Source organism: Phascolarctos cinereus, unplaced genomic scaffold (genome assembly GCF_003287225.1).
Source record: "Phascolarctos cinereus isolate Bilbo 61053 unplaced genomic scaffold, phaCin_HiC Scaffold_1;HRSCAF=81, whole genome shotgun sequence".
Lineage (NCBI taxonomy): Eukaryota > Metazoa > Chordata > Mammalia > Diprotodontia > Phascolarctidae > Phascolarctos > Phascolarctos cinereus.
Genome location: NW_027555514.1, coordinates 197831452 through 197855306, shown reverse-complemented (window position 1 = coordinate 197855306; position 23855 = coordinate 197831452). Strand labels below are relative to the sequence as shown.

At 38.1% G+C, this 23855-nt stretch overlaps 1 protein-coding gene across 15 annotated transcripts in view; it reads left to right on the top strand.

Moving 5' to 3' along the window:
• The window catches only part of MICAL3 (microtubule associated monooxygenase, calponin and LIM domain containing 3), a 253077-nt gene that overhangs the window by 87383 nt on the left and 141839 nt on the right, over positions 1-23855 (top strand). For all 15 annotated transcript variants that reach the window (XM_021001628.2, XM_021001636.2, XM_021001635.2 and 12 more), the window contains exons 2-13: positions 1611-1945; positions 3894-4101; positions 6776-6892; positions 7312-7413; positions 8062-8217; positions 10643-10743; positions 13011-13268; positions 13755-13870; positions 15901-16027; positions 16892-16988; positions 21519-21666; positions 23312-23508. In XM_021001628.2, coding sequence (XP_020857287.1) covers positions 1682-1945; positions 3894-4101; positions 6776-6892; positions 7312-7413; positions 8062-8217; positions 10643-10743; positions 13011-13268; positions 13755-13870; positions 15901-16027; positions 16892-16988; positions 21519-21666; positions 23312-23508 — 1891 coding nt within the window. In that variant the 5' untranslated portion in view covers positions 1611-1681. The remainder of the gene's footprint in view (positions 1-1610; positions 1946-3893; positions 4102-6775; positions 6893-7311; positions 7414-8061; positions 8218-10642; positions 10744-13010; positions 13269-13754; positions 13871-15900; positions 16028-16891; positions 16989-21518; positions 21667-23311; positions 23509-23855) is intronic.

The following is a 23855-nucleotide window of genomic DNA, read 5'->3' as shown; positions in this document are numbered from 1 at the left end:
CCACCCCCATTTCTTTTCAGGTTTTCTTGGTAGTTTTCCTGCAGAATTTTTTGGGGTGAAGTTTTTGCCTCCTTTTCCTTTTTTTTTTGTTCTTTTGTTGTATTTGACCTCCATCTGTCTTTTGTTTTGAGTTTAGTACAAAGGAACTAGCAGTCATTCTACCATCTTTCCGAAGGGCCTGGCTTGCATTTTAGCAGCTCCTGTCTTGGTCTCAGGGGGGGCAGCAGCAGCAAAATGGGAGAGTTCCTGGACCAGACAGTTCCCTGCATATCCCCAGGATATGAAGGCTTCCCCTCATCTATCCTCACTGCATTTTTCTGTCTCTAGCTCTTGTTCTATCCTGTTTTTATTCTCTTTACTTAAGGCCAAGTCCAAGAGTATTGAGGGTTTATGCTTTTATTAGGGGGATTTGTTCTGTTACCTTTGGGTTACGTCAAAGGGCCACACTTAAGGACCTAGAGGGCTGAGAGCTATGGCCCAAAGGTCCGTTCATATCACCTGGATATGAATGTCATTTACGTTTTACCAAAGGGCTTTCCTTGTCAAGAAAATTTTTTATTGGTTAAAGAGAGGTAACAGGGATTCAGGAAAACCTTGCCAAGACTCTTCCTGGGCACACCTTTTATCTGTGGTTAATTGGTGAGCCATCTGTAGCAAATTGTTCTGACAGGGGAATCAGGAAATGTTGAGGTCACTATAATGTTCAGTTCCCATGTTAAAAGCATTTTCGGTAACAAGTGAACTTTCTTAGTTGGTTAACACTTGGTCTGCTTCCTAACATCAACTCTCACTAATGATATCATATGTCATGTAATGTTTTAATACAACCACTAATAGCCAGATGCTATTAGAACCACTCTAATCTTTATTAGAGACACTACTCTTCAGAAGATGAAGCCAAGGATATTGTGGGGGTAAGGATGATTCAGATGGATGATGCTGCTTGTTTAAACTGCACTGAGAGAGAAATTAGTTGTAGAGGGCATCATTATTTAATGTTCTGGTGGGCAGAATAGAATAGCTTTATGAAATCTTTGTTCTTGTCCTTTAGTGACTTCAGAATTCCACTTTGAAAAAATCATAATTGGCCCCATGTATATAAAAATATTCATAGCAGAACTTTTCATGTTGGCAAAAAAAATATTGTAAACAAAGTGGGTATTTATTTCCATTCATTGGAAAATGGCTGAATAGATTTTGGTTCATAAATGTAGTGGAAACCGAACTAGGAGAACAGTGTATTAAATGACTGCAAAGTAAACAAAAAATGCAGAAATAAAGTGGCATTCTGAACAATTAGTAATGACCAATCTTGGACACAAAGAATAGAAAAAATGAAACACACATCCTTCCTTTCTGTGGAGAGGTGAATGACTGTAGTTGCCAAATGTTACTGTTTTGATTGATTGTGTTTAATTTTTTTCTCTATTGCAAGGGAAGAGTCAGTCTAGGAGTTGGGATTATATAAAGCAATGACTAATATAGAACAAGGCAAAAGTAAATAAAAAGTACTTTTAAGAAAGTAATTGTTTAAAAAACAGAACTGCCTCCTAAGAGACATTATGAAATTCAAGTCTGATGACCATTTCTTTTTCTTTTTCTTTTGCTAGATTAATGTAGGTATCAGGAGAAGACAACTGCCTGCCTCCCCTTATGCAGGGGTTACCAAGAGTGTGGAAGCATGGAGGAAAGTCGAAATGAGAAGACAAATGAAGCCCATATTCTCTTTGACCGATTTGTCCAGGCCAGCACCTGCAAAGGAACACTGAAAGCTTTCCAAGAGCTTTGTGACTATCTGGAGCTAAAGCCCAAGGACTATCGTTCCTTCTACCACAAGCTCAAATCCAAGCTTAATTACTGGAAAGCCAAAGCCCTCTGGGCAAAACTGGATAAACGGGGCAGCCACAAAGACTACAGAAAGGGGAAAGTGTGCAGTAACACCAAGGTAATAGTTGTTTGACTGTACCAGCATTATGGGGCTACAGGTTGAAGGGTTTAGAACGGGTTCCGCAAAGTGTTGGAAGACTGAATGAGGTTTGCATAGATTTCGGCAACAACTCACTGTGGAAGAGAGACTCATTTACCTTGTTCAAAAGCCAGGTGTCTGTTAGGTACATTCACTTTATGTTAGTAGTGTCATGGGAGCCTCAGCTATCCAAAGTAACAACCCATAAAGATGTGTCCTACATATGGACTAAGATTTTTATGTGTATTTTTCATTTAGAAAAGGAGCATTTCCTTCAAATAGGTGAAAAAAGGCTATCAGCCTGAGCCATAGGATAGAAGTGAACAAATAAATATAATATGAAAAATGTATTTCTTGCTTCCCCCCCCCATATTTCATATTTATTTTTACCTTCCTCTCAGTCATGTCATATGTTGCTTATAAAAGTGCGGATTTGGCATATACTGTAAATACTCACTATTGAAGCAGTCCATGCTTGCTTTTGTTACATTTTGGAAAAAGCTGGTGGGGATGTGAAATTACAAGTCAGCAGTATACTGTGCAAGTCCAACACACAATTCTTCTCAAACGATTTTTCGTGGTTTTGAGTAAAATTTCCATTCCTTGGGCCAACGTACTCCTAAAAAAGATTCTACCAAAATACGTTATGTTGATGTCATGCCTTTCGTTATTGTTCAACCTTTTGTGTACCTGCTAAGACAAATACCTGATCTCTTCCCATAGAATCTTCTCATGGAGTTTTCAAAATGGAGAACTTAGATAAGTAAGGTTTCCTTCGAACTGGAATTTAGAATTGTGTTGGGGGTGGGGGAGCCCAAACACATTTGGATCTTGAAATTACCATCCTGAGGATCCTTCAGAGCTGTTTTAAGCCTGTCCATTAGTAGGATCTCCAAGGCTCAATATTTTGTGTGTGTGTGTGTGTGTGTGTGTGTGTGTGTGGCAATTGGTGTTAAGTGACTTGCCCAGAGTCACACAGCTAGTGAGTGTTATGTGTCTGAGGCTGAATTTGAACTCAGGTCCTCCTGACTTCAGGGCTGGTGCTCGATCCACTGTGCCACCTAGCTGCCCTTAAAGGCTCAGTATTTCAAGGGCTGGAAATTAAAAAAAAAATTTAATTCCTTCAAAGCTGAAGGAATAAAAAACCATGCATACTTGCTGCCTACATTTAACCATCGTGGGCAGGTCAGTGGGATATTGTCTTGCGTGTGTTTGGGTTTGTACATAGAACTATTAAGCAAGCAGGCTTTTGAGACCCTTTTATTGATACTTAGCACTAGACTTGCACCCATCTCTTATTGATGCTTTATTCAGACCTACATGTGATGACAAGTATTTATTAAAGCATTGAATTCTGTGGCAATCTTGCTCCAGATGGGAATGTTGAAAGGAATTATTTCAGAGAAAACTTTGGAAGGCCTATACAAGAGTTTCATTTTTCTTTTCTTTCCCCCCTCCTCCAGCTTGGGGCAGGGGGAGAGGTGGGAAGGAGTAGGGAACTAGCAGTAGGATGTCCAAGAAAAGACAAATAAAAAAGGTGGCCATTGGAACATTTTTTTAAATGCATAAAAGTAAACAGAAGGAATGACAAATAGGACAGCTTCAAAAGTTATGTGTTGAAGTTATCACATACTTTATTTTTTTGCGTTTTTATTTTTATTGTTATCATATACTTAAAGGAAAAACTACCTGCATTTAAGAAAGATTCAGTTGCACAAATTACAGTCTTGCTTCTCTGTTCTACATTGTATATGGAAATGCTCATTTTATTTAGTGTTTTATGTTCAAAATGAAAAAAGAGAAATGGGAGAAAAAGTAAATGGGAAATGTTCTTCGGGTGGGAGTTGTGAAATTATGAATCTATTATACAACTGTGGATTATCTCTAAAGGTGCTTCTCTTGCCCTAATAGTAGCTGTGTGTTTCAGTGTCTCATCATTGGAGCTGGGCCTTGTGGCCTTCGCACAGCCATTGACTTGTCCTTACTGGGAGCCAAGGTGGTGGTCATTGAGAAACGGGATGCCTTCTCCCGCAACAACGTCCTACATCTCTGGCCATTTACCATACACGACCTGAGGGGTCTGGGTGCCAAGAAGTTCTATGGCAAGTTCTGCGCGGGGGCCATTGACCACATCAGTAAGTGACATGGAGTCTCTAGAACTTGTCTTCCAGAACCTTTCATTTTGTTTCGGTAGGAAGGAGCAGGTGGTACATTGGAAGAATTCTACTGTAGTCCAGTTTATGTGGTAGTGGTAACATGGTATGTAGCTAGATTAATTCTAGTTGTGTTCTCTCCAGATGTCTTGAACTATATTTTGTGCTTGGATTTCTAAGATAGCTGCAACTTATTGCAAACTGGCATTGCTTCCTTAGGCAGCAGTAGCCCATCTGAAATGGTTTGGAACCATAGGATATCTGGATGAGAAATTAAATAACAGTCTTGATGCCAAGGCAGTTTTATTAATGAGCCTATATCCTGAGTGCACCCAGATGTCCTCCTTTGTTTCTCTTAGACTCCATACCCTCTGTAGCAGAGGCAGCAGTGGCTTTGAGCAGTTGTACAATTTTGTATCGCATTATCCAGCACCTACTGTCTTCTACTGGCTAGAGAAATTATTTCTTCCTCTGCTAGACTAGAATCTGTAAACTGTCCTATAAACAGCTGTCTACAAATAAAATGCATAATAACAGGGGATGAAATTGCCATTTTGGGGATAGTTATTCAAAGAGGTAGCAGTTCTGGCAGCCAAAAAGAAGAACTACGCTGGATTGTAGTAAGATGGTTGTGCTCTCAAAAAAACTATGTATAGGCCATGGGTTGTATTGGTTTTAGAAAAGGACCTAAGCTGTATTAATTCAACAGATCTGTCTGCCTGTTATTTGTCGTTTTATTTGATAGGCAGTGTGGTAATAGTGCAAAAGAGGAAGATCTAGATTCAGATTCTGTCTCAAATACTTAATAGCTGTGTGACCATGGGCAAGTCCTATGAACCTCTATTGACCTCATTTCTCTCATCTGTAAAATGGAAATATAATTTCTCTACCTTTATCACAGAATTATTTTGAAAAAGTGCTTGTTAGACCATCAGATGCTATATAAAGGTGAACTACCATCACTTTTGCTGACAGTTTATCATGGAAATAAAAGTTTTCAGAGATCATTTAATCCATGTCCTTTAAAAATAATGGCTTTCTCATATTTTTGTAGCCCCACCTAAAGGCAGGAGATAACTTAGACAATCTTAGGAGGTTCATTTCAACCTAAACATTGTTGGCTTAGGTAGTTCTTAAACTTCCTTTAAACTTTGCTTCTCCCAAGTCTTTCTAGCAACCCAGCTTTCTTGTCACCTAATCAATACAGGTAGCATCAATATTGAACAGTACTTGGTAGTGGAAGGAGCTTGGAACAGAATTACAAAATGATCATCCCAGCTTTGCCATTAACTATCTGTATGACTTTTGGTACTTTACCTTTTTCATCTGTAATATAGAAATGACATTCCTGAGAAGTAGGTAGGACAAATATTGAGAAAATAAGAAAACAAATTTGAAAGGAAGGCACTTTGCAAAAATACGTGTATGGTGGTATTATTTTGGAGAAGTAATGAGATTATTTCCAGCCCAATGGAGGGTGGTGGTGGTGGAGGAACTATATTTCATGGCAGGGCTGGCATTTTTAAGATCAAATCCAAAATTACTGATTATTACTGCTGATAACTTGTATTTGTTAATGCTTCACAGACTAACTTCATATACATGTTTTTGTTTGATAGTCACAAAAATCCCACAAAATAGGCAAGAAATGTAATCCCATGTTACAGTTCAGGAAACTTGAGGTTAAGACAAATTAAGTGACTTGCTCAGAGTCTTATGGCTAATAATGACAGAGGAAAGATCAGTAAATAGCCAGTTCTTCTGGCTCCTTATGTAGTGCTTTTTATCTGTCATTGTATTGCCTGTCTTTGCAAGCAACTTTGCTAGGCACTGTTGAGAACAGAAGAAGTATCAGACATAGTTCAAGTCCTCTAAGAAATTTGTATTCATTTTTCTCGGTCCTCTACTTTTCTTAAAGCCTTCCCTTATATAGACTATTGGGAAAGACTTTGGACAGGGAACCAGCTTTTAATTTCAGACATATCAGATTGTGTGACCTTTAGTAAATGATTTAATTTATAGGCCATAGGTGCAGGGTTACAGGTTCCTCTCTAGGCAAAATTTGGGATTGGATTATGCCCCTCCTTATTTTATATATTTTATATGTTGTAAGGATAAATGAGGTAATGCAGGTATATGTAGGCCTTTTCAAAGAAAAGTGCTTTGTAATTCTATAGGAGTATAAAAGTTGTTTTCTCTTCCTTAAGGCTTATTATGTGTGAATGTAAACACATGTATTATCAGTCTTACCTTATTCAGGTGTGGCATTTCTCCCATTATGTCAAGATAGCCCAAACTAAAGAACCAAGTCTCCAGTGTTTTTCTACATTTTACTTGTGGAAGGAGGGGGAGACAGGAAAGTTGTACATGTTGGCCCTCTCTATAACCATCCCATAAAAGAAGGGAGTGGCTTTGGGTCTGGCTGGAGGGTGGACACAGGAACATATCTCCACATAATCTGTATTTGCCCTTTAAAAAAAAAAGGTTACAGGATATGACTTGGAAAATGTTTCCTGCCAGTGGAGGCATTGAGAATGTGAAAAAGCCAAGAGTGGGTGGGTGGGGGACTTGGAGAGGTGTTATGGAATGGTACCCTCTTTTCTGTATAGCTTTGCTTAAAACTGTTCTTGTGTCTATCCCTGACCTTGTTCTATAGGCATCCGGCAGCTCCAGTTAATCCTTTTGAAGGTTGCTTTGATTCTTGGCATTGAAATCCACGTCAATGTGGAATTCCAGGGGCTTGTATACCCCCCTGAGGACCAAGAGAATGAACGTAAGTTAGACCAAAACTGTTGGGGGCCTGCAGAGAGTAGAAGAATGGATGAGAAGGGGTGGAGTCAAAGAGAAAAACTGTACAAGATTATGGGTTGGTTTCAGAGGAAGAAAATTTAGTTTCCTTGTACTGCCTGGGGATCTTTGGGTCTGAAGAGTAGGCAGTGGGGTCGCTTACGACTTTGTAAGCATTGCATTTCTTGTGGCAAATGTCTTCCTTTGTGAGTCTTCTGAAGGACTTCTCTCCTAGAATTTGTAAGCCATGATTCTTCCATGTTGCTTTAAATATTGTGTATTTGGTTTGATAGTCCTCATGTCTAGAATGCCCAGAGATTTGAAGATAGCCCAAATAGGGATTTTGTAGCCTTGTTCATATGATATAGGGCTGAGAGGCAACATTCATTTGCATTTGCTTCACAGGAATAGGTTGGCGGGCACAGGTACACCCCAAAACACATCCTGTATCGGAGTATGAATTTGAAGTGATCATTGGAGGGGATGGCAGGAGGAACACCTTAGAAGGTACTAAATATAGATACACTCCTTTGCTTGGGTGGAGTAGAAAGGTGACTGTTGGCATACTTGGCCTTTTCAGATACTTGCCATGGTCATAAATGTTTTAAATGCCTATATATGGTATCAGAGTTCCATGTCTGATATACCTCATCCTTATACCTTCTAGTTGTGTGTGTGTGTGTGTACGTGTGTGCGCGTGCATGCGCGCTCGGGTGCCAGCTGCTTTGAAGCTTAAAAAATTACATTCCATGACAATTGTTAGATTTCCCTTCCTTCTCAAACCGTACCCCTCCTCTCCTCCCGCAAGCAACCCAGGGAATACCCTTAGAGTATTGTAGTATATTCAGAAATATCTCCTAAAGTCCAAATAGAAGAAGACAGGCTTCTTATGTTGCTCATCTCCTTAGTAGTAGCAACACTGTCAAGTCACAGTTCATGATATTGGGATTAAAATCAAACTATAAACTAGGTAACATCTCATCCCTGGATGCTCTCCTGCGTATCAGTCTTCTTTTGTAGTTGAAAGGAGGGCGTGACAATTTCGAGTTTTTCTCCCTTCTCCTCCCTGTACCCTGAACCCTGTCATGTTTCATCTCTCTCATTCAAATTGATCATTCTAGTAAGACTTCTCTGGGAAACTTTATTTTTCTCTAGGGTTTCGTCGGAAAGAATTTCGAGGCAAGTTGGCCATTGCCATCACAGCAAACTTCATCAACCGCCATACCACAGCAGAAGCCAAAGTAGAAGAGATCAGCGGCGTAGCCTTCATATTCAATCAGAAGTTCTTCCAGGAGCTTCGAGAAGCTACAGGTTGGTGGTAGATGTTGTGGCCCTTGACAGGGTTAGAAATACAAATACTCAGTTTAGGTGTGGAAATAAGCAAGGAACATGGGAGATAGTTTAGTAAAACCATAAGATTCTTAAATATGGCATTTTCTACTATTATTTCCCTTCAACTGTTTACCAGTACTCTGTCCTTTTCAGAGCAAAGAAGTTATGTCAAGATAGTTTAAATTTTAGGTTCTCTTCTCCCTTCAACTTTCCACCCCAAACCTTGGTGATGAGAAGAAAATTACCATTTATGTAGCTTCAGGAGTTTCAAAACATTTTATATATAACTGATTTGATCCTCACAACCACCCTGAATTAAATCCTCTTGTTATTTCTAATCCCCACTTTGCAAATAAGAAACTAGAACTGAGAGACCTTAAGTGACTGGCCAGGTAAATGTTTGGGGCACAGTTTGAACCCATATCATCCCCACTCCAAGTTTAGCATTCCATCCAAGATGCCAAGCTTCCTCTTATTACGAGTTAAGGCATATTGGTAGAAATTCATTCTCTAGTTTTTCACTGGGGCAATGAAACTCACTTTAAGGATAAGGTGTGGTTTAAGTTCTCTGGCTCTGTTCTAAGATAGCCAAGAGACTCATGTTCTAATCTTACTCCTACCACTGAGCTGCTGTATGGTGTGGGGCAAGTCACTTATCCTCTCTGGAACTCAGTTTTCTCATTGATAAATTAGGGAGTTTAAACCATTTTAAAATTTCTACGATTCCAGTCTTCTAAAATCCAACTCAAATGCCACCCTCTCTGTGAAGCCTCCTTTGATTTCACCCTCATTAATAATCTTTGCTACCTTGGACCTTATTTGGTTTTTGATTTTACAACTTTCTAATGCACATAGATATGGTTGTATTTTATCTTCCCTTTTCTTTCTTTACTTTAACTTGGTGACCTTCTCAACTCCTGCGAGTATCTCTATGCAGATGACTCTTACTCTCTACTGACCTCTGGTCCTGAATCATTAGCTGCTTATGTTTCAAATGGGATGGCTCCTGGACTCAATTCGTGCAAAACAGAGCTCATTAACTTTATCCCACAACCACACCCCTCTTTTGAACTTCCCTGTTTCTGTTGAGACCAATCCTACCAGTCTCCTAAGTTCACAATCTTAGCATTATCCTCAATTCCTCACTTTTACTCACCCCATATATGCAGTGAGTTGTCAAATCTTATTATTTTTACAGCTATAACATCTCTCATATCTGTCCCCTTCTCACTATTCACAAAGCCACTACTTTAGTTCAAGCTCTGATTATCTCTTTTTAAGACTGTTTCATTGGCCACCTAATTAGTCTCCCTGCTTTAAGTCTCTAGCCGTTCTAATCTATCCTCACAAATCTCTAGTAATTTCTCTTGAGCACAGATCTCAGCGTGTCAATTCCACTTGCTCCTTATTGCCTCTAGGTTAAAATATAAACTTTTGTTTGGCTTTGAAGCCCTACCTACCATTCCAATCTGCTGCCTGCACTCAAACTACCTTGTATTTATTTTGTGTATATACTTCAATAATATACATAGTGTCTTCTACCTCTTCCTACCTGGGGAACTGTTTGAGGGTTATTTAAGACCAGGGACTATTGTAGGGTTATTATAAGGATCAAATGAAACAATAGATGTAAAGTACTTTGGAAATCTTAAAGTCCTATATACATTTTAGCTATTACCATTATTTGTTTGTTTATTTGGCTTTGATTGTCTATAACAGTGGTGTCAAACTCAACTAGAATGAGTACCACTAATCCAAGAGTCCCTATGGGCTAATCATTTACTTAGAGTTAAAATGTAATATTATTTGTGTTTTATTGTATTTTTATTTTGCTGAATATTTCCCAATTACATTTGATTCTGGTTTCATGCCCACACTCAGGAGTGTTCTACACCATAGTCTGTAAGTTCCATGATAGTAGCGATTTTGTTCTCCTTCAGCATTTAGCACGGTGCTTTGAACAGAATAGGCAGTTAATAAAGATTTGTTGCATTAAATTGATTTTAGATAGATAAACTACAGTTTTTTTGCTTTGATGTTTCTTCATTCTTCACTACTGAAAACTCGGTTTTTCTCTCTAGCACTCATCTTCATTTAAATCACTGGACTAAAAGATGATCTAATCTACTCTCTGCCATCTAGCTAGCATGTATGTCTTTAGTTCTCCTACCTAGATAATTCTTTATACTTCCCATTTAGAACTGAAATCTTTGCATTTCGTCTAAGGCCTTCATACATTTTAAAACCATTTCTTTTATTTTTCCCTTTCCTTAGTTCTCTTTACTAAAGTTAGATTTGTTCTTTTTCTGTACATTTCTCCTTGGTTCTCTGTGGTCCCATATTCAGTCATGTTAATGATGTTTGGGAAAGCAGTTAAATTTATACATTTGTCTTCTGGCTACAGGTATCGATTTGGAGAACATTGTCTACTACAAAGATGACACACACTACTTTGTTATGACAGCCAAAAAGCAGAGTTTACTAGATAAAGGAGTGATATTGAATGTAAGTTGAGTTTGTTTTAAAATATTTTCCTTTTATACTGAATACTTTCTGGTAATGTTCACCAGGGGGCTGAATTATATGATTATCCTAGTCCCCAACCCCTCTACCTTATTTCTTCCAAGAAAAATAGAAAGTAATCCCATCCCTATCACCTGGAAAAATAAGCTTTTCCTTTAGTGCTGTGTTAACAGTGTTAAGCCACTGAGATTTCAGAGGCTAATTGATGACTTAATTTGAAGTTGTAGAGGATGCTATGTTATGGGACACAGCAGATTTGACACAGAGGAGCTATTGACCTGGCTCATAAAAGTGTGGGTGCTGTTCTGTACTTACTGTATACGTTTTTATCCAGATTACGCTTGAGCATAGGCCAGGTAATGGTAAATTCAATTCAAGCCAAATTTGGTCTGTCTTCCTTAGAAATAACCACTCAGGGTGTATCTTCCTGTCTTTAGCCTATTGTGTCCCAACCTCTTGCCCAGGTGATTAATTGTAGGGTCCTTGCCTTAGGATGATATCTGAAATGCCAGATTATCAGGTCCCATTTGGCTTGAATAGTTGATGTCTTCTTATTAATAACCTTAGCACCAGGACGAAATCCTACAAAAGGGAACCTTCCCTTGGAGCCTCAGAATCCTAGGGATTCACTATTGTATTGCTGTATGAGGAGAGAGAGAGGTAAAGAGACACCCAGTATTGATACAGGTCTATTCTAGACTTCTGTTCTCACCAGAAATGGGCAGGTGTGTTTTAGATAGTTCTTTGTGTTTGCGGGGTAAAAGTACATGATGAGTTTCAATTTAATTTCAGGGATACTGTTCCCTTATCTAAGCACAAAGTAAGTTGGGAAATGATAAGCATAAATACGTAGCACAGTTGTTCCCTTTTGCCCCTAAATCTAGCCCTTGATTAGCCTACTTTTCCTTCAACCTAATGGGTATGAAGAAAACAAGACACTTGGGCAGTTTGACATAAGCAGTATATGCCCTATTGTTGCTTCAAAAAAACTGGACTTTTTTTTTTAATGTCTGAGCTGTCATCTATATCCATCAAACTGTCATACCAGGGAACCAAGACTTATTTCAGATCCCCTGCCTTAGACAGACTGTATTTGGTGAAAGGAAATATGTAGGAACAATTTTAGAATTTCAAGACCTGATTTACTTTTCCTTTTTATTTCCTTCCCTAGAAGGCAACAGGGATTATGCCATATGTATATCCTGACAAGCCTCCTTCAGACTCTCATTCACCAGTGAGCAAACATAGTTTTCCAGGACAAGCTTGAATGTTTCTGTTTTGGCTTTCAATGATTTATAAATAAATGCTATCAGTGGTACTTTAGACCGTTAGGGCCTACTTCGATAAAATAGGAAACATCAGTGCTACTGTTCAGATCCTACAGTTTCGTCATAAGGGAAGGAATGTCTGATACCATTTTACAGAAACTTTGTTCTGTCATCATTATTTTCCCCTTTGAAGATGGAGTCTTCTGGGTCCTTTCACAATTTAATTTTCATTTATTGTGTTGAATACATTTTTTTCCTATTTGCAATATATTTCTTCTGCCTAACCTCCTGGGCTGCTGTTGCTGCCTACCTTAAGCACTGAACTTTAAAATCTTTCCTTTAGACTGTATTTGAGATAGGAAGGTCATTTGGTAGTGATGATTTAGGTTATTTTGGTTGCAGAATCCCATTTTAGAGTTTAGCTTTTTGTGAGCTGAAATGATTAGAAACATCCTTTTAAAATTTCTTTTATTGATATTTTCTGTTTTTATATCACCTTTATGTTTTTATATATCTTTCCCTCTTCTTACCCAGAGAGCCATCCCTTATAACAAAGAATACAGTTGGGGGGGGGGGGCGTGCACCAGTTCTAAACAACACATCAACTGAGTCTGAGAGAATATGCAATGTATGCTTCACATCCTTCATCATTCTTCCCCCTTCTGCACCCCTCCCCCAAAAAACAAAAGGAAGGAAGGAGGGAGATGCATTTCCTTGTCTGTCCTTAGAAGTTAAGCTTGGTCGTTATAATTACACAGTATTCACTTTTGGGAATTTTGTTTTTATAGTCGTTGCATATATTGTTTTCTTAGTTCTTGGTTTGCATCAGTTCACATCTTCCCATTCTTCTTTGAATTTTTCATATTCATTGCTTCTTAGAATGTAGCAACATTCCATTATTTTTATGTATCACAATTTTAAAAAATTTTAAGTCTCTACCTGAGTTTTTCCATCATGAATCTCTTCTCTATTTGGAGACAGGACTATGCTGACACAGAACTCTTACTGTCTCGGGAGAATGTAGACCAGGAGGCTCTGCTCAGCTATGCCAGGGAAGCAGCTGACTTCTCTACCAATCAGCAACTGCCTTCATTGGACTTTGCCATCAATCACTATGGGCAACCAGATGTGGCCATGTTTGACTTTACCTGCATGTATGCATCAGAGAATGCAGCCCTGGTTCGGGAACAGAATGGTCATCAGTTATTGGTGGCCCTGGTTGGGGATAGTCTGCTTGAGGTGAGTATGAGGGAAGTTGTTGTTCACTTGTGTCCAACTCTTTGTGACCACATTTGGAGTTTTCTTGGTGAAGAGGAGTGGTTTGCTATTTCCTTCTCCAGCTTATTTTACAGAGAAAGAAACTGAGGCAAACAGGGTTAAGTAACAGGCTCACACAACTAGTAAGTGTCAGAGGCTGGATTTGAACTCATGAAGATTCATCTTCCTGATTCGAGGCCCAGAGTTCTATCCACTGCACCACTGGCTGCCTGAGTATGAAAGAAGGGGAATGATATTTTATAGGGGAGTAATGTATCTGATACTACAGAATGAGCCATAGTTAGTGATATGAGTGGAGTTTTTATATATCATATATTTACTATAGCAAAACTTCCAGCAGAATGTCATGCTTTTTCAATTCATGTTTCCCTTTTAACTTATTTTACTTTCTTTCTCTTTCTGCACTTCCCCCAACCCCTCTTCACCCTCAAAAAAACTTTTATGCAGCCTTTTTGGCCGATGGGAACTGGAATAGCCCGTGGCTTTTTGGCTGCTATGGACTCAGCCTGGATGGTCCGAAGCTGGTCTCTAGGAATTAGTCCCCTGGAGGTCCTAGCAGAAAGGTAATGGAAATGGGTACACTCCTGTTTGATAATTAACACGGATATTCGTTACTTCTCTCCTGGAAACCTCGTTAGCTTCTGTGAATTTAACTGTCACCTCCTTACAGATGACTCCCAGATCTGTATTCAGCCCTGTTCTTTCTCCTAAACTTCAGTCCTGTTTCATCAATTGCTTCTTGGATATTTCAAACTGGATCTTCCTAAAACTATCTTAAAGTCAGCATGTCTAAAGCTGAATTCATTATCATTCCTCATAAACTCTGTCCTCTTTCAAACTTCCTGTTTCTGTCAAAGGCACTATTATCCTTCTAGCATCTCAAGTTTGTAAGCTTGGCATTATCATTATTATTATATTATTATTATTATTATTATTATTATTGACTCCTTGCTTTCTCTCATCCCACACATGCTATCACTGGCCAAATCTTGTCATTTCTTCCTTTACAACATCTCTCACATGTAACCCCTTCTCTCTACTTGCACACCTAACCACCTTCATTCACCTGCTAATCATCTCTTGCCTAGGTTATTGTAACACCTTCCTAATTGGTCTCCCAGCTCAAAGTCGTTCATTACCCCACTCCATTTCTCACAAGGTTGCCAAAATAATTTTCCTTATGTACATCTGACCACGTCAATACCCTACTCTGTCAATTCCAGTGTCTTCCTGTTGCCTTGGAAAGAAACTCCTTTGTTTAGCTTTTAAAGTCCTACACAACATAGCCCACCCTACCTTTCCAGCCTCATTAGACATCATCTCTCTGTCTCTCTCTGTCTCTCTCTGTCTCTCTCTCTCTCTCTCTCTCTCTCTGTTTCTTACTCTCACACACACACTCTACAATTCATCCACCACCCACCCCACCCACCCCCACAACGTACACATGTACTATACAGCTCCCACAAATTCACCTTCTCTGTGTTGCTCACTCATAAAGCAGCATCTTCTATCTCTGTGCCTTTGTACTGGCTGTCACCTATGCCTGGAATGCTCTTCTTCTATACTTCTGCTGCATAGAGTCCCTCTCTTCCTATAAGATGAAGTCCATTCACCATTATCTGCAGAAAACTTCTCCTGATCCACCCAACTGTTAGTGGCTTCCCTCCCAAACTATCTTGTTTTTAGCTATTTTGTGTGTACATTTACAAAGTAAACTAAGTAAATACACATATACACAAATAATTATACATATATGTATGGATTAGCTTTTTATTTTTGCTGTATATGTGTGTGCCTTTTTTTTTTTTTGGTGTGTGGCAGTTGGGATTAAGTGACTTGCCCAGAGTCACATAGCTAGTAAATGTTATGTGTCTGAGGCCGTATTTGAACTTGGGTCCTCCTGACTCCAGGGCCAGTGCTCTATTTTTATATGCACTTGTCTCCCCCATTAGAATGTAAGCTCATTGGAAGTAAGGAAATGTTTCATTCTTTGTACTTTTATCCTCAGCACTTAACATAGTGTCTGGTACATCGCAGTCACCTAATAAATATTAATTGCTTTAACTTGGGTTCTCATGTCTATCTAACTTTGTCACTCAAAGACACCTTTTTTTTCCTTGGTTTAATTTTCTCCTATAATATGCAAGAAAGACAAGGTTATTTTGTGAGATCTTATAATTGGAAGGAACCTGGTGGTCTAGTCTAACCACTACCTGAAATTTCTGCTTGTAGATCAGTATTAAGGGATGATAATTCTACTGTGTATTTGATTAGGTGGTACCTGGTTCTTTTGTGATAACATTAAGAGGTTAAATACTTAATTAGTTGCTTTTATCATTAGAATCAGGACCTCATTCTTGCCCTAAGCAGTGGAATCTATGGTGGCTCTCTGGCCAACAGCCAGTCTGTTTCCCATGTCATCCTTTCAGTGAGTCGGGAAAGCAAGAAATGTTATATGATGTGTGGCAAGTAAGCAAGAATAGAATTTTTCTCTGTGTCCTTCAGTCCTCTTATGTATACAATTAGAAGAGTAAATGGATGTTACTGATATTATGGCAGGTCTTTTGAGTAATATTGGTATGTGATGTTGCAGGGAAAGCATTTATAGGTTGCTGCCTCAGACCACTCCTGAGAATGTGAGTAAAAACTTCAGCCGTTACAGCATCGATCCTGTCACCAGGTATCCCAATATCAATGTCAACTTCCTGCGGCCAAACCAGGTGAGGTCCCTTTAGTAAGCCATCAGCTGGACTCAGTTTTATGATAGTTCTAAGCTCGTCTGTTCACAAGGATCTATCTGATTATAATATAATACTTTTTTTTTTTGGTGTGGACCTGTGATTTCACCATGTAGGTGCCTGATGATGTGCATTTATAAAACATTTTTAAAAGTCTGAAAGCTTTGTTATAGTATCTCCCATTGCCTCATGACATTCCTGTATGATTGAGAGTGGTGGATGCAATTTTCATTTGGTAGATGGAGAAACCAAGGCATTGCTGATGGTGGCACCAGCACTACAACCCAGGTTTACCTGACTTAGTCCCCTGCTTTGTTTTTTCTCATTATTTATGTAGTAGCATTAATGTTTGAGGCAAGAATCTGAATTTTTCAAAAGTACAAATACGTGCCTCTTATCCAAAGTTTAAGTTTTGGGGAGGGGTCTCCTCTTATTTTCTTCTGCTTTTATATTAAGAGAATTGAGTCTCCTCTTTCTACAAAAGGCAAGGGGTTCTTATGTCTCTTGATAGAAGGTTGTTTTGTGAAGTATCCCTATTGCACCATCACTCTTCTGTGTTGTGACTAAGAGAGTGTCGATTTTAACTGCTTGGTTGCAGAGTTAAATGCAGCACAGTATATCAAGGCTTGTGGAGTCTTTCTCTGTTCTTCTCAAGCTAATGTTTTTTTTGTTTTTCAAAATAAAAATTGTTGGTCTTCAACATCTTCAGCCTTGAGAAAATTAGGATGTGGATGCTAGGATGTGGGATTTTAGCATTTCTCTTCCTAAGCAACCTATTGTGCTAATAACTTGAGATTTACTAGTGAGGCATGGCATTGTTTCTTTTAACCCACAATTCTTCTCTAGGTGCTTCATTTATATGACACAGGAGAGCTGAAAGATGTTCACCTGGAAATGGAGAACCTAGTGAACTCTCAAGTAACGCCAAAGCTCACCCGAAATGGTAAGTTCAAGCAATGGTTTCCCCAAGTGGTATTTATTCAGGTTAAGTACACTTAGACGGCATGGTGTGTTGAAGGGAGAGCTGGCAATAGAGTCAGGAAAACCTTGGTTCAGCTCCCCCTCTGACCCATCCTAGCTATATGACATTGAGAAAATCCTTGAGCCTTTGCATCTCAGGCAACTCTTTTAGACTACAAATTGCACAATTGCAGATTTGTAAAAGGAGTTTCTTCACTGGACCCTCCCTTAACCTAATAAAACCACAAGTTTGAGGGGGGAAAAGGCACCCCAAACAGAGATTATATGATGTGCCCTCTAATAGTAAGAGGTAGATGAGAAGATGATCCTGAATTTTTGTCTAAAATAACATTTCCACTTTGAAAAGTACTGCATAAAAGTAAATGTTCTTGCTTTTAATTAATATTATTGTCATGTGGGTAAGATACTTGTGACCTCCTTTAAGTTATTGAATAAACTTTGGTTGTGAACATATAGTATTTAACAGGTTATTCTTCAAAGTTAGAACTATGATAGTATGAAACTAATTTTTCTTTTAAGTATTTTTTTATTATGTACTTGACAAACACCAACAAACATGAACATTACCATATTTAAGGAAGAACAGAAAAAGGATTATGTCTTACATACAGCTTATTTCAAGTATATATTAGACTTAGCATTCTAATTTCAACCTGGCCCTGCTTGTCCTCATCCAAACCTTTTCTTTTCTGTGTGTTTTTAAAATGTTTCATTGATTCTTTTTCCCTCTTTCCTTGTTTTTAGTTTTTGGGGTTTTGAAGAGTTTTTTTGAGGAGGTGAGGCAGGAGGGGAATAATAGTGACTCTTAAGAGAGTTTATTTTTATAAGAGTGAATTAATGTACCCTAGTATAAAATGTGCCCTCTGGCATTCACTTCCCAGTGATGTGGGTTTCATTGTTCCTTACTACTCAAGTTGGTTTTTCAGGACCGTGTGGTTGAGAAGCTGGTTTTTAGCAATAATTCTCAGGTACTTGAGAGAAACATACCAGCCCCTCTTCACTAATTCTGCTGCTGTCTTATCATCCTATTTATTTCTCTGGATTCAAAGGAAATCTTACGCTATGCTCTGGTATTAACATAAAAACTCTAATCAGCTTTGTCCCATCCCTGGTATATATGAAGTCAAGTAAGTTTCTTTTGCTATAAACTTTCTGTGTTTTCAAATATTGAACTTATAGACTTTAACAAATGTCACTGTTTCTAGCCATGAGATTTATTCATAGTGTCAGATAATAGAGAAATATAGATTCTTGAATAATTTATTCCATTGTGTTGGGTGTCATAGCCATATTCACATCTTGAAAAGAGAAATAAGAAGGCCTTCATTGGACTTCCTTCTCTAGCTGCTGGTTCAGCCTTATCCCTGTTCCAGTCACTCCTATCATTCACTTACCCACTTATGTCTGGAAAAAAGTCTTTCCCTCCAAAAATATCTCATCAGTTCTCATCAGTGTAGTTATGTCAAAATGCCTATCAGAATTTTCCCAGTGGCAGCAAACTCAGTTTTAAGATCTTTCTCTAGCAAAGTCTGCCCATTTATCTCTGATTCCCTTAAAGATAAAAAATTTTCTATAAGAAGGACTATTTAAGCTGGGATTACTCTTTAAAAGTACCTTTCTCAATTTTAGCAGCCTTTAAAAAGGAGTTTTCTCACCTTCCGATATTATTCCAGGTAGGGCTTCTTTCTGTATTTTTATTTCTGCTTTGCAAAAATATGAGGCTAGAACTTCTGGTTATTATTAAAAAAAAAAAGATTAGCTGCTAGTTAGAATGGGTCTTTGGAAACTCATATATTCTTCTCCATTGTATTTGAATGAAGGATTTCCTTCTGAGTAGAGTCATCAGCAGATTCACAAAACATCTATGGGACCTAAGAATCAGTGATGACTCAGTAGTTCCTATCTTCCATTTGAGCTCTTCAGTGACTGGCTTTAAAAAATAAAAACAAACAAACAAACAAACAAACCAGCTATGGAAGTGAGCAGAACCAGATCATTTTAGACAATGATTACAATATTGTGAAAGAAAACAGCTTTTAAAAGTTTAAGAACAATGAGCAAGACTTAAAATTAATGATCAACTGCCTCTTTAGATGGATGATAATAAAATCAGGATTCTGACCTCTTGGCAGACAGATGATGGACTAGAGGTCCATAGAAGGAGGCATATATTTTTCAGACGTAGTGGTGTGAATTCATTTTGTTTCATTATACTTAGTTGTTAGAAGGAAGGGCTTTTATTTTTTGTTGCTGGACAGGGTTATGAAGGGAGAGGAATAGTAATAGTAATGCCAGAACACAGAGTGCCTAAGTTCACAAGGGGATACAGATGAGCCAGTGCTGTGTTAAATTTAATTAATATGTGCTTTAAAAGATAAGAGGTGCATAATAGAGATTCATGGAATATACAGATCCAATCTTCCTTTTCTGTTCTTTGAGGAATGAGGTAGTAGGATTTGTCTCTACCCATAGAGGCACTAATGTGTAATGTGGGGTCACTCCTTCTCACTTATAGGTCACCCCTCCCCAGGTACTTGAATACATCTGATATTTAATCTTTTGATCCTAAGCTTTAGGGTAACTTAGATATATTTTATATTTCTTCATTAATTAATAACATTTCAACATATGCCTTAACTATCTCAGCTTAGTACCTCCAGCTAATTACATATTATTTAATAAACTGAAGAAACCTCTTTTCCCTATAGTAGTTACTCATGTCTTTCCAAATATGAAATCTCTTAATATCCAAGGATTAAACAAATATTAAAGTTTCTTGACATGGAATACTTTAACTGTGAATTCAATAATAAAACAAAGACGTAATATTTATAATAGTTTAGCAGTGAAAATGATCACAGCCAGAGTCACCTACAGTGTTCACAGTAATTATAGATGACTTTACTTCAGTTATGAGAACACAGTTTGGCACTAATCTGTGCAGGATAACACATAAATTCTCTTCACAAGATGAAGTTTACAATACTTTCATGAAGAAATGAACTATTTCTGTCTTCCATCTCTGTGTCTTCAGTTTATCTCCAGCCATGATGGGAAAACACAGTCTCTTCTGTTTCTCTCAAGCCTTCACTCTTAATGTTTATTTTTTCCAGTAATTTGATATGTAAAATATACGTGTGTGTGTGTGTGTGTGTGTTTTTCCCCAATCACATGTTAAAACATTTTTTGACATTTTTTTAAAACTTTTGAGTTCCAAATTTAATTCCTCCTACCCTCCCCTCTCTGTAAGCAATCAAATATAGGTTATACATGTACAATCATGTAAAACATTTCCTTATTAATCATTTTGTATAAGAAGACTCAAATAAAATAAAAAGAATGAGAGAAAGTGAAAAACTGTGTGCTTCAGTCTGTATTCAGACAATATCAGTTCTTTCTCTGAAGGCAGATAATATGTTTCATTAGTCTTTCAGAATTGTCTTGGATCATTGTATTGCTTGTTTTGGTTTGGTTTTTTTGCTAGGTAATGGGGTTAAGTGACTTGCCCAGGGTCACACAGCTAGTAAGTGTCAAGTGTCTGAGGCCAGATTTGAACTTGGGTCCTCCTGACTCCAAGGCCAGTGCTCTATCCACTGCACCACCTAGCTGCCCCGGATCATTGTATTGCTGAGAATAGTTAATTCATTCACAATTCTTCATCGTACATTATTGCTGTTACTGTGTATAACTTTCTCCTGGTTCTTCTCACTTCACTTTGCATCAGTTCCCAATGTTTCTTTGTTAACTAACATTTAAGAAAGGTCTAATATAAAAAAAGTTTCTCACCTTTTTCTTGGTCTTCTCCATTGTTTATCTCATATATCAAACTTTATTTTACACATATTCTCCTTGACTCTAGGAAAAACATCTCAATATGATATTAGTTACAACTATACCTCCAATTTTCTCTCAAGACAGCTACAATTTCTATAGCCTTCGTAGGGGAGGCTTTTGAAATAGGGGTTACATTTGTATATAGAAAAGAAACTTTTTAATATTTGTTTAGTTTAGAATAATAGGGGCAGCTAGGTGGCACAGTAGATGGAGCACTGGCCTTGAAGTCAGAACAACCTGAGTTCAAATCCAGCCTCAGACACATAACACTTACTAGCTGTGTGACTCTGGGCAAACAAACAAAACAAAACAAAATAAAAATAAAATTTAAAAAAATAGTTTAGAATAATAAAAAAAGAAAAAAAACAGCTACAGACCAGTTCATTTATTTCTTTTCACTGTTTGAAGGAAGTAGCTCTGACTTCTGAAGTTAGAGTCCAAATAGGATGATGGTTTCTGGTCTAGCCCCCACATTCCTCCTGTCATTATCTGAAGTTGTTATTCCTCGTTGGCTTCTTTTGAGAACAGATGATTCTTATACTTCCTCCACAGACAAACTTTGCAGACTGCATTTGTATACTGTACAGTGTTTTTGGAGGATTCCTTAGCTATACTGTTAGGTGACCAGTGACTGCTATGACTTTCTCTGTATTTTTAGAGTCTGTAGCTCGTTCCAGCAAGCTGCTAGGCTGGTGCCAAAGGCAGACAGATGGCTATGCTGGAGTGAATGTGACAGATCTTACCATGTCCTGGAAGAGTGGCCTGGCTCTTTGTGCAATTATCCATAGATACCGCCCTGATCTCATGTAAGTTGTGGTAAACTATATTTTTATTTTTTTTCTTGCCCAGAAATCTCAGTGTCCTGCCTGTGGTTAGCTATATGTTTTTCTTTTAGTCGGGTAAAGTGCAGGGTAAAGCAGTTTATCTCAATGACAATAATTCATATGCAGCCAGTTATAATTAAGCATCATCTGCAAGGCACTATACAAGCTCAGTTTAGACACAGGGTTAAGAAGCCCCACACCCTTCATGTGGGCCTGCTTTTTTCACATATAGAAAAGCCTATCATTACCCTTGAAGAAACAACTAAGAATACTGATATGGTCGGTGGTGTTATTTCCTTCTTATCTTCCAGTTCCATTAAACAGCTGTAAGTAAATACTTCAGTCCCCACACAGAGTCCCACAAAATAGATTCACATGAAAGTGAAATGAAAAGATACTATTTTTTACATAATAATCAATATGCAATACCTTTGTGCCAGTTTCCCCATTGATTTTATTTTCATAGCTAGCTAAGGGATATTTAAAAAGCATTCTCATACAAAGTAGAGAAAGACGTTTTCAAAATGTTTTGATAATAGAAATTTCTAGTTTTCTTGAATAAGATGTATTTATGTATTTTACCCCTCAGCCCATTTGGTGGTTACTGTGAAATGACTTGAGGGATGGGAAGGGGATGAGAAGTTTGAGGTGGGTGTTGAATAAAGAGATTAGGTAACTACATTTGGGACTTAGAAGTCAATTCTGTGCAAAAACTGTGTCCAAGAAAAATAAGCATAAGGAAGGTGTGGGGGGGAGGGCGGGGGATGGGGGGAAAAGCAAAAAAGGCTCTTGCTGTTACAAAATGGCAGATGCTGCCTTGGTTATTTCTAGCAGGTTAGTTGTTTCCTAATGGCAAAACAAAAGACACTGAGGTCATTTGGCATTGCTTAGACCTTGTTCACATACTTGACTCAGTTTGGGGTCCTGTGTTTTGAAAGGCAGAATCTGTTGACAAGAGGAATAAATTTTTTTTTAATCCCATTAAGAAAAAAAAAATAACCTCTGAGGTCTAGAGGTTAATATAGCAAGAGAGACTGCCTAGTGAGCACCAAAACACTTACAGAGGAATCCGTATCCATTTTTCCTCAGATTGAACGTCAGGGAGCTTCCAGTACAGTGGGGAAAATGTTCTTTTGAGTACTTTGGAAAACTCAGGAAATTTAGCAATGGAAAAAAATCTTCCAAGGAAAGTTGTGGAATTTCCCTTGGAGGAGTAATGCTGATTTAAGAATTACCAGAGCTTGCTTAGCAAAACAACATCTTATTATAGAGAGAGGGATACCAAGTGCCATTTGAGAAATCTGGTCTGCATATGATTGTTATTATTGAGTATATCATCAGGGCCAATAAGATAAACTAGACAGTATAAGACATATATTAAGGTTAAAGTCTGTCCATGAGCTTATAAATTTAGCTAGGTAAGAATAGTTCTAGTTTTCCCTCACCTGCTTCCCTGGAATAGATACTTGAGCAAGGATTTGCTTAGAAAATGTTTTACATTCTGTAGATCAAAGAAAAGAGAAATAGGGTCAGGTAACATGCAAGTTTCTGCCTTCAGATTCGGTAGATTGACATTTCCTTATTTGTTCCTTTAAGAAATTCATTTTTTTTAAACCTCACTTTTCAGAGATTTTGATTCTTTAGATGAGCATAACACAGAGAAGAACAATCAACTGGCGTTTGATATTGCTGAAAAGGAATTAGGAATTTCTCCCATCATGACAGGGAAGGAAATGGCTTCAGTTGGGGAACCAGACAAGCTGTCAATGGTGATGTACCTGACCCAGTTCTATGAGATGTTCAAGGACTCCATCCCCTCCAGTGGTAAGGAATCTAGGACGAAAGTCTATTATAAGTGGCAAATGCTATAAAATTCCTTCATTTCCTGTTTGTCTGAATTTCTTCCTCCCCCACCCCACCCTTCCAGCCACATCCTTCAGCTGTACCACCAAAAGCAAATTCCAACAGGGGCGTCAGTGACTAAATAGAACTTTGCCTCTTGGTCATGGAAATATATATATATTTTACATATATATATCTATTTTTTTCCATAGAAACCTGAGGAAAACCTGTACAGGCTGTTTATTTTAGTGCAATTGAACTGAAAACTAAATTTGAAAAGTGTATTAGCTCCTCCTGCAACTGCTGGCAAGCATGTAGAAAAATCAGTG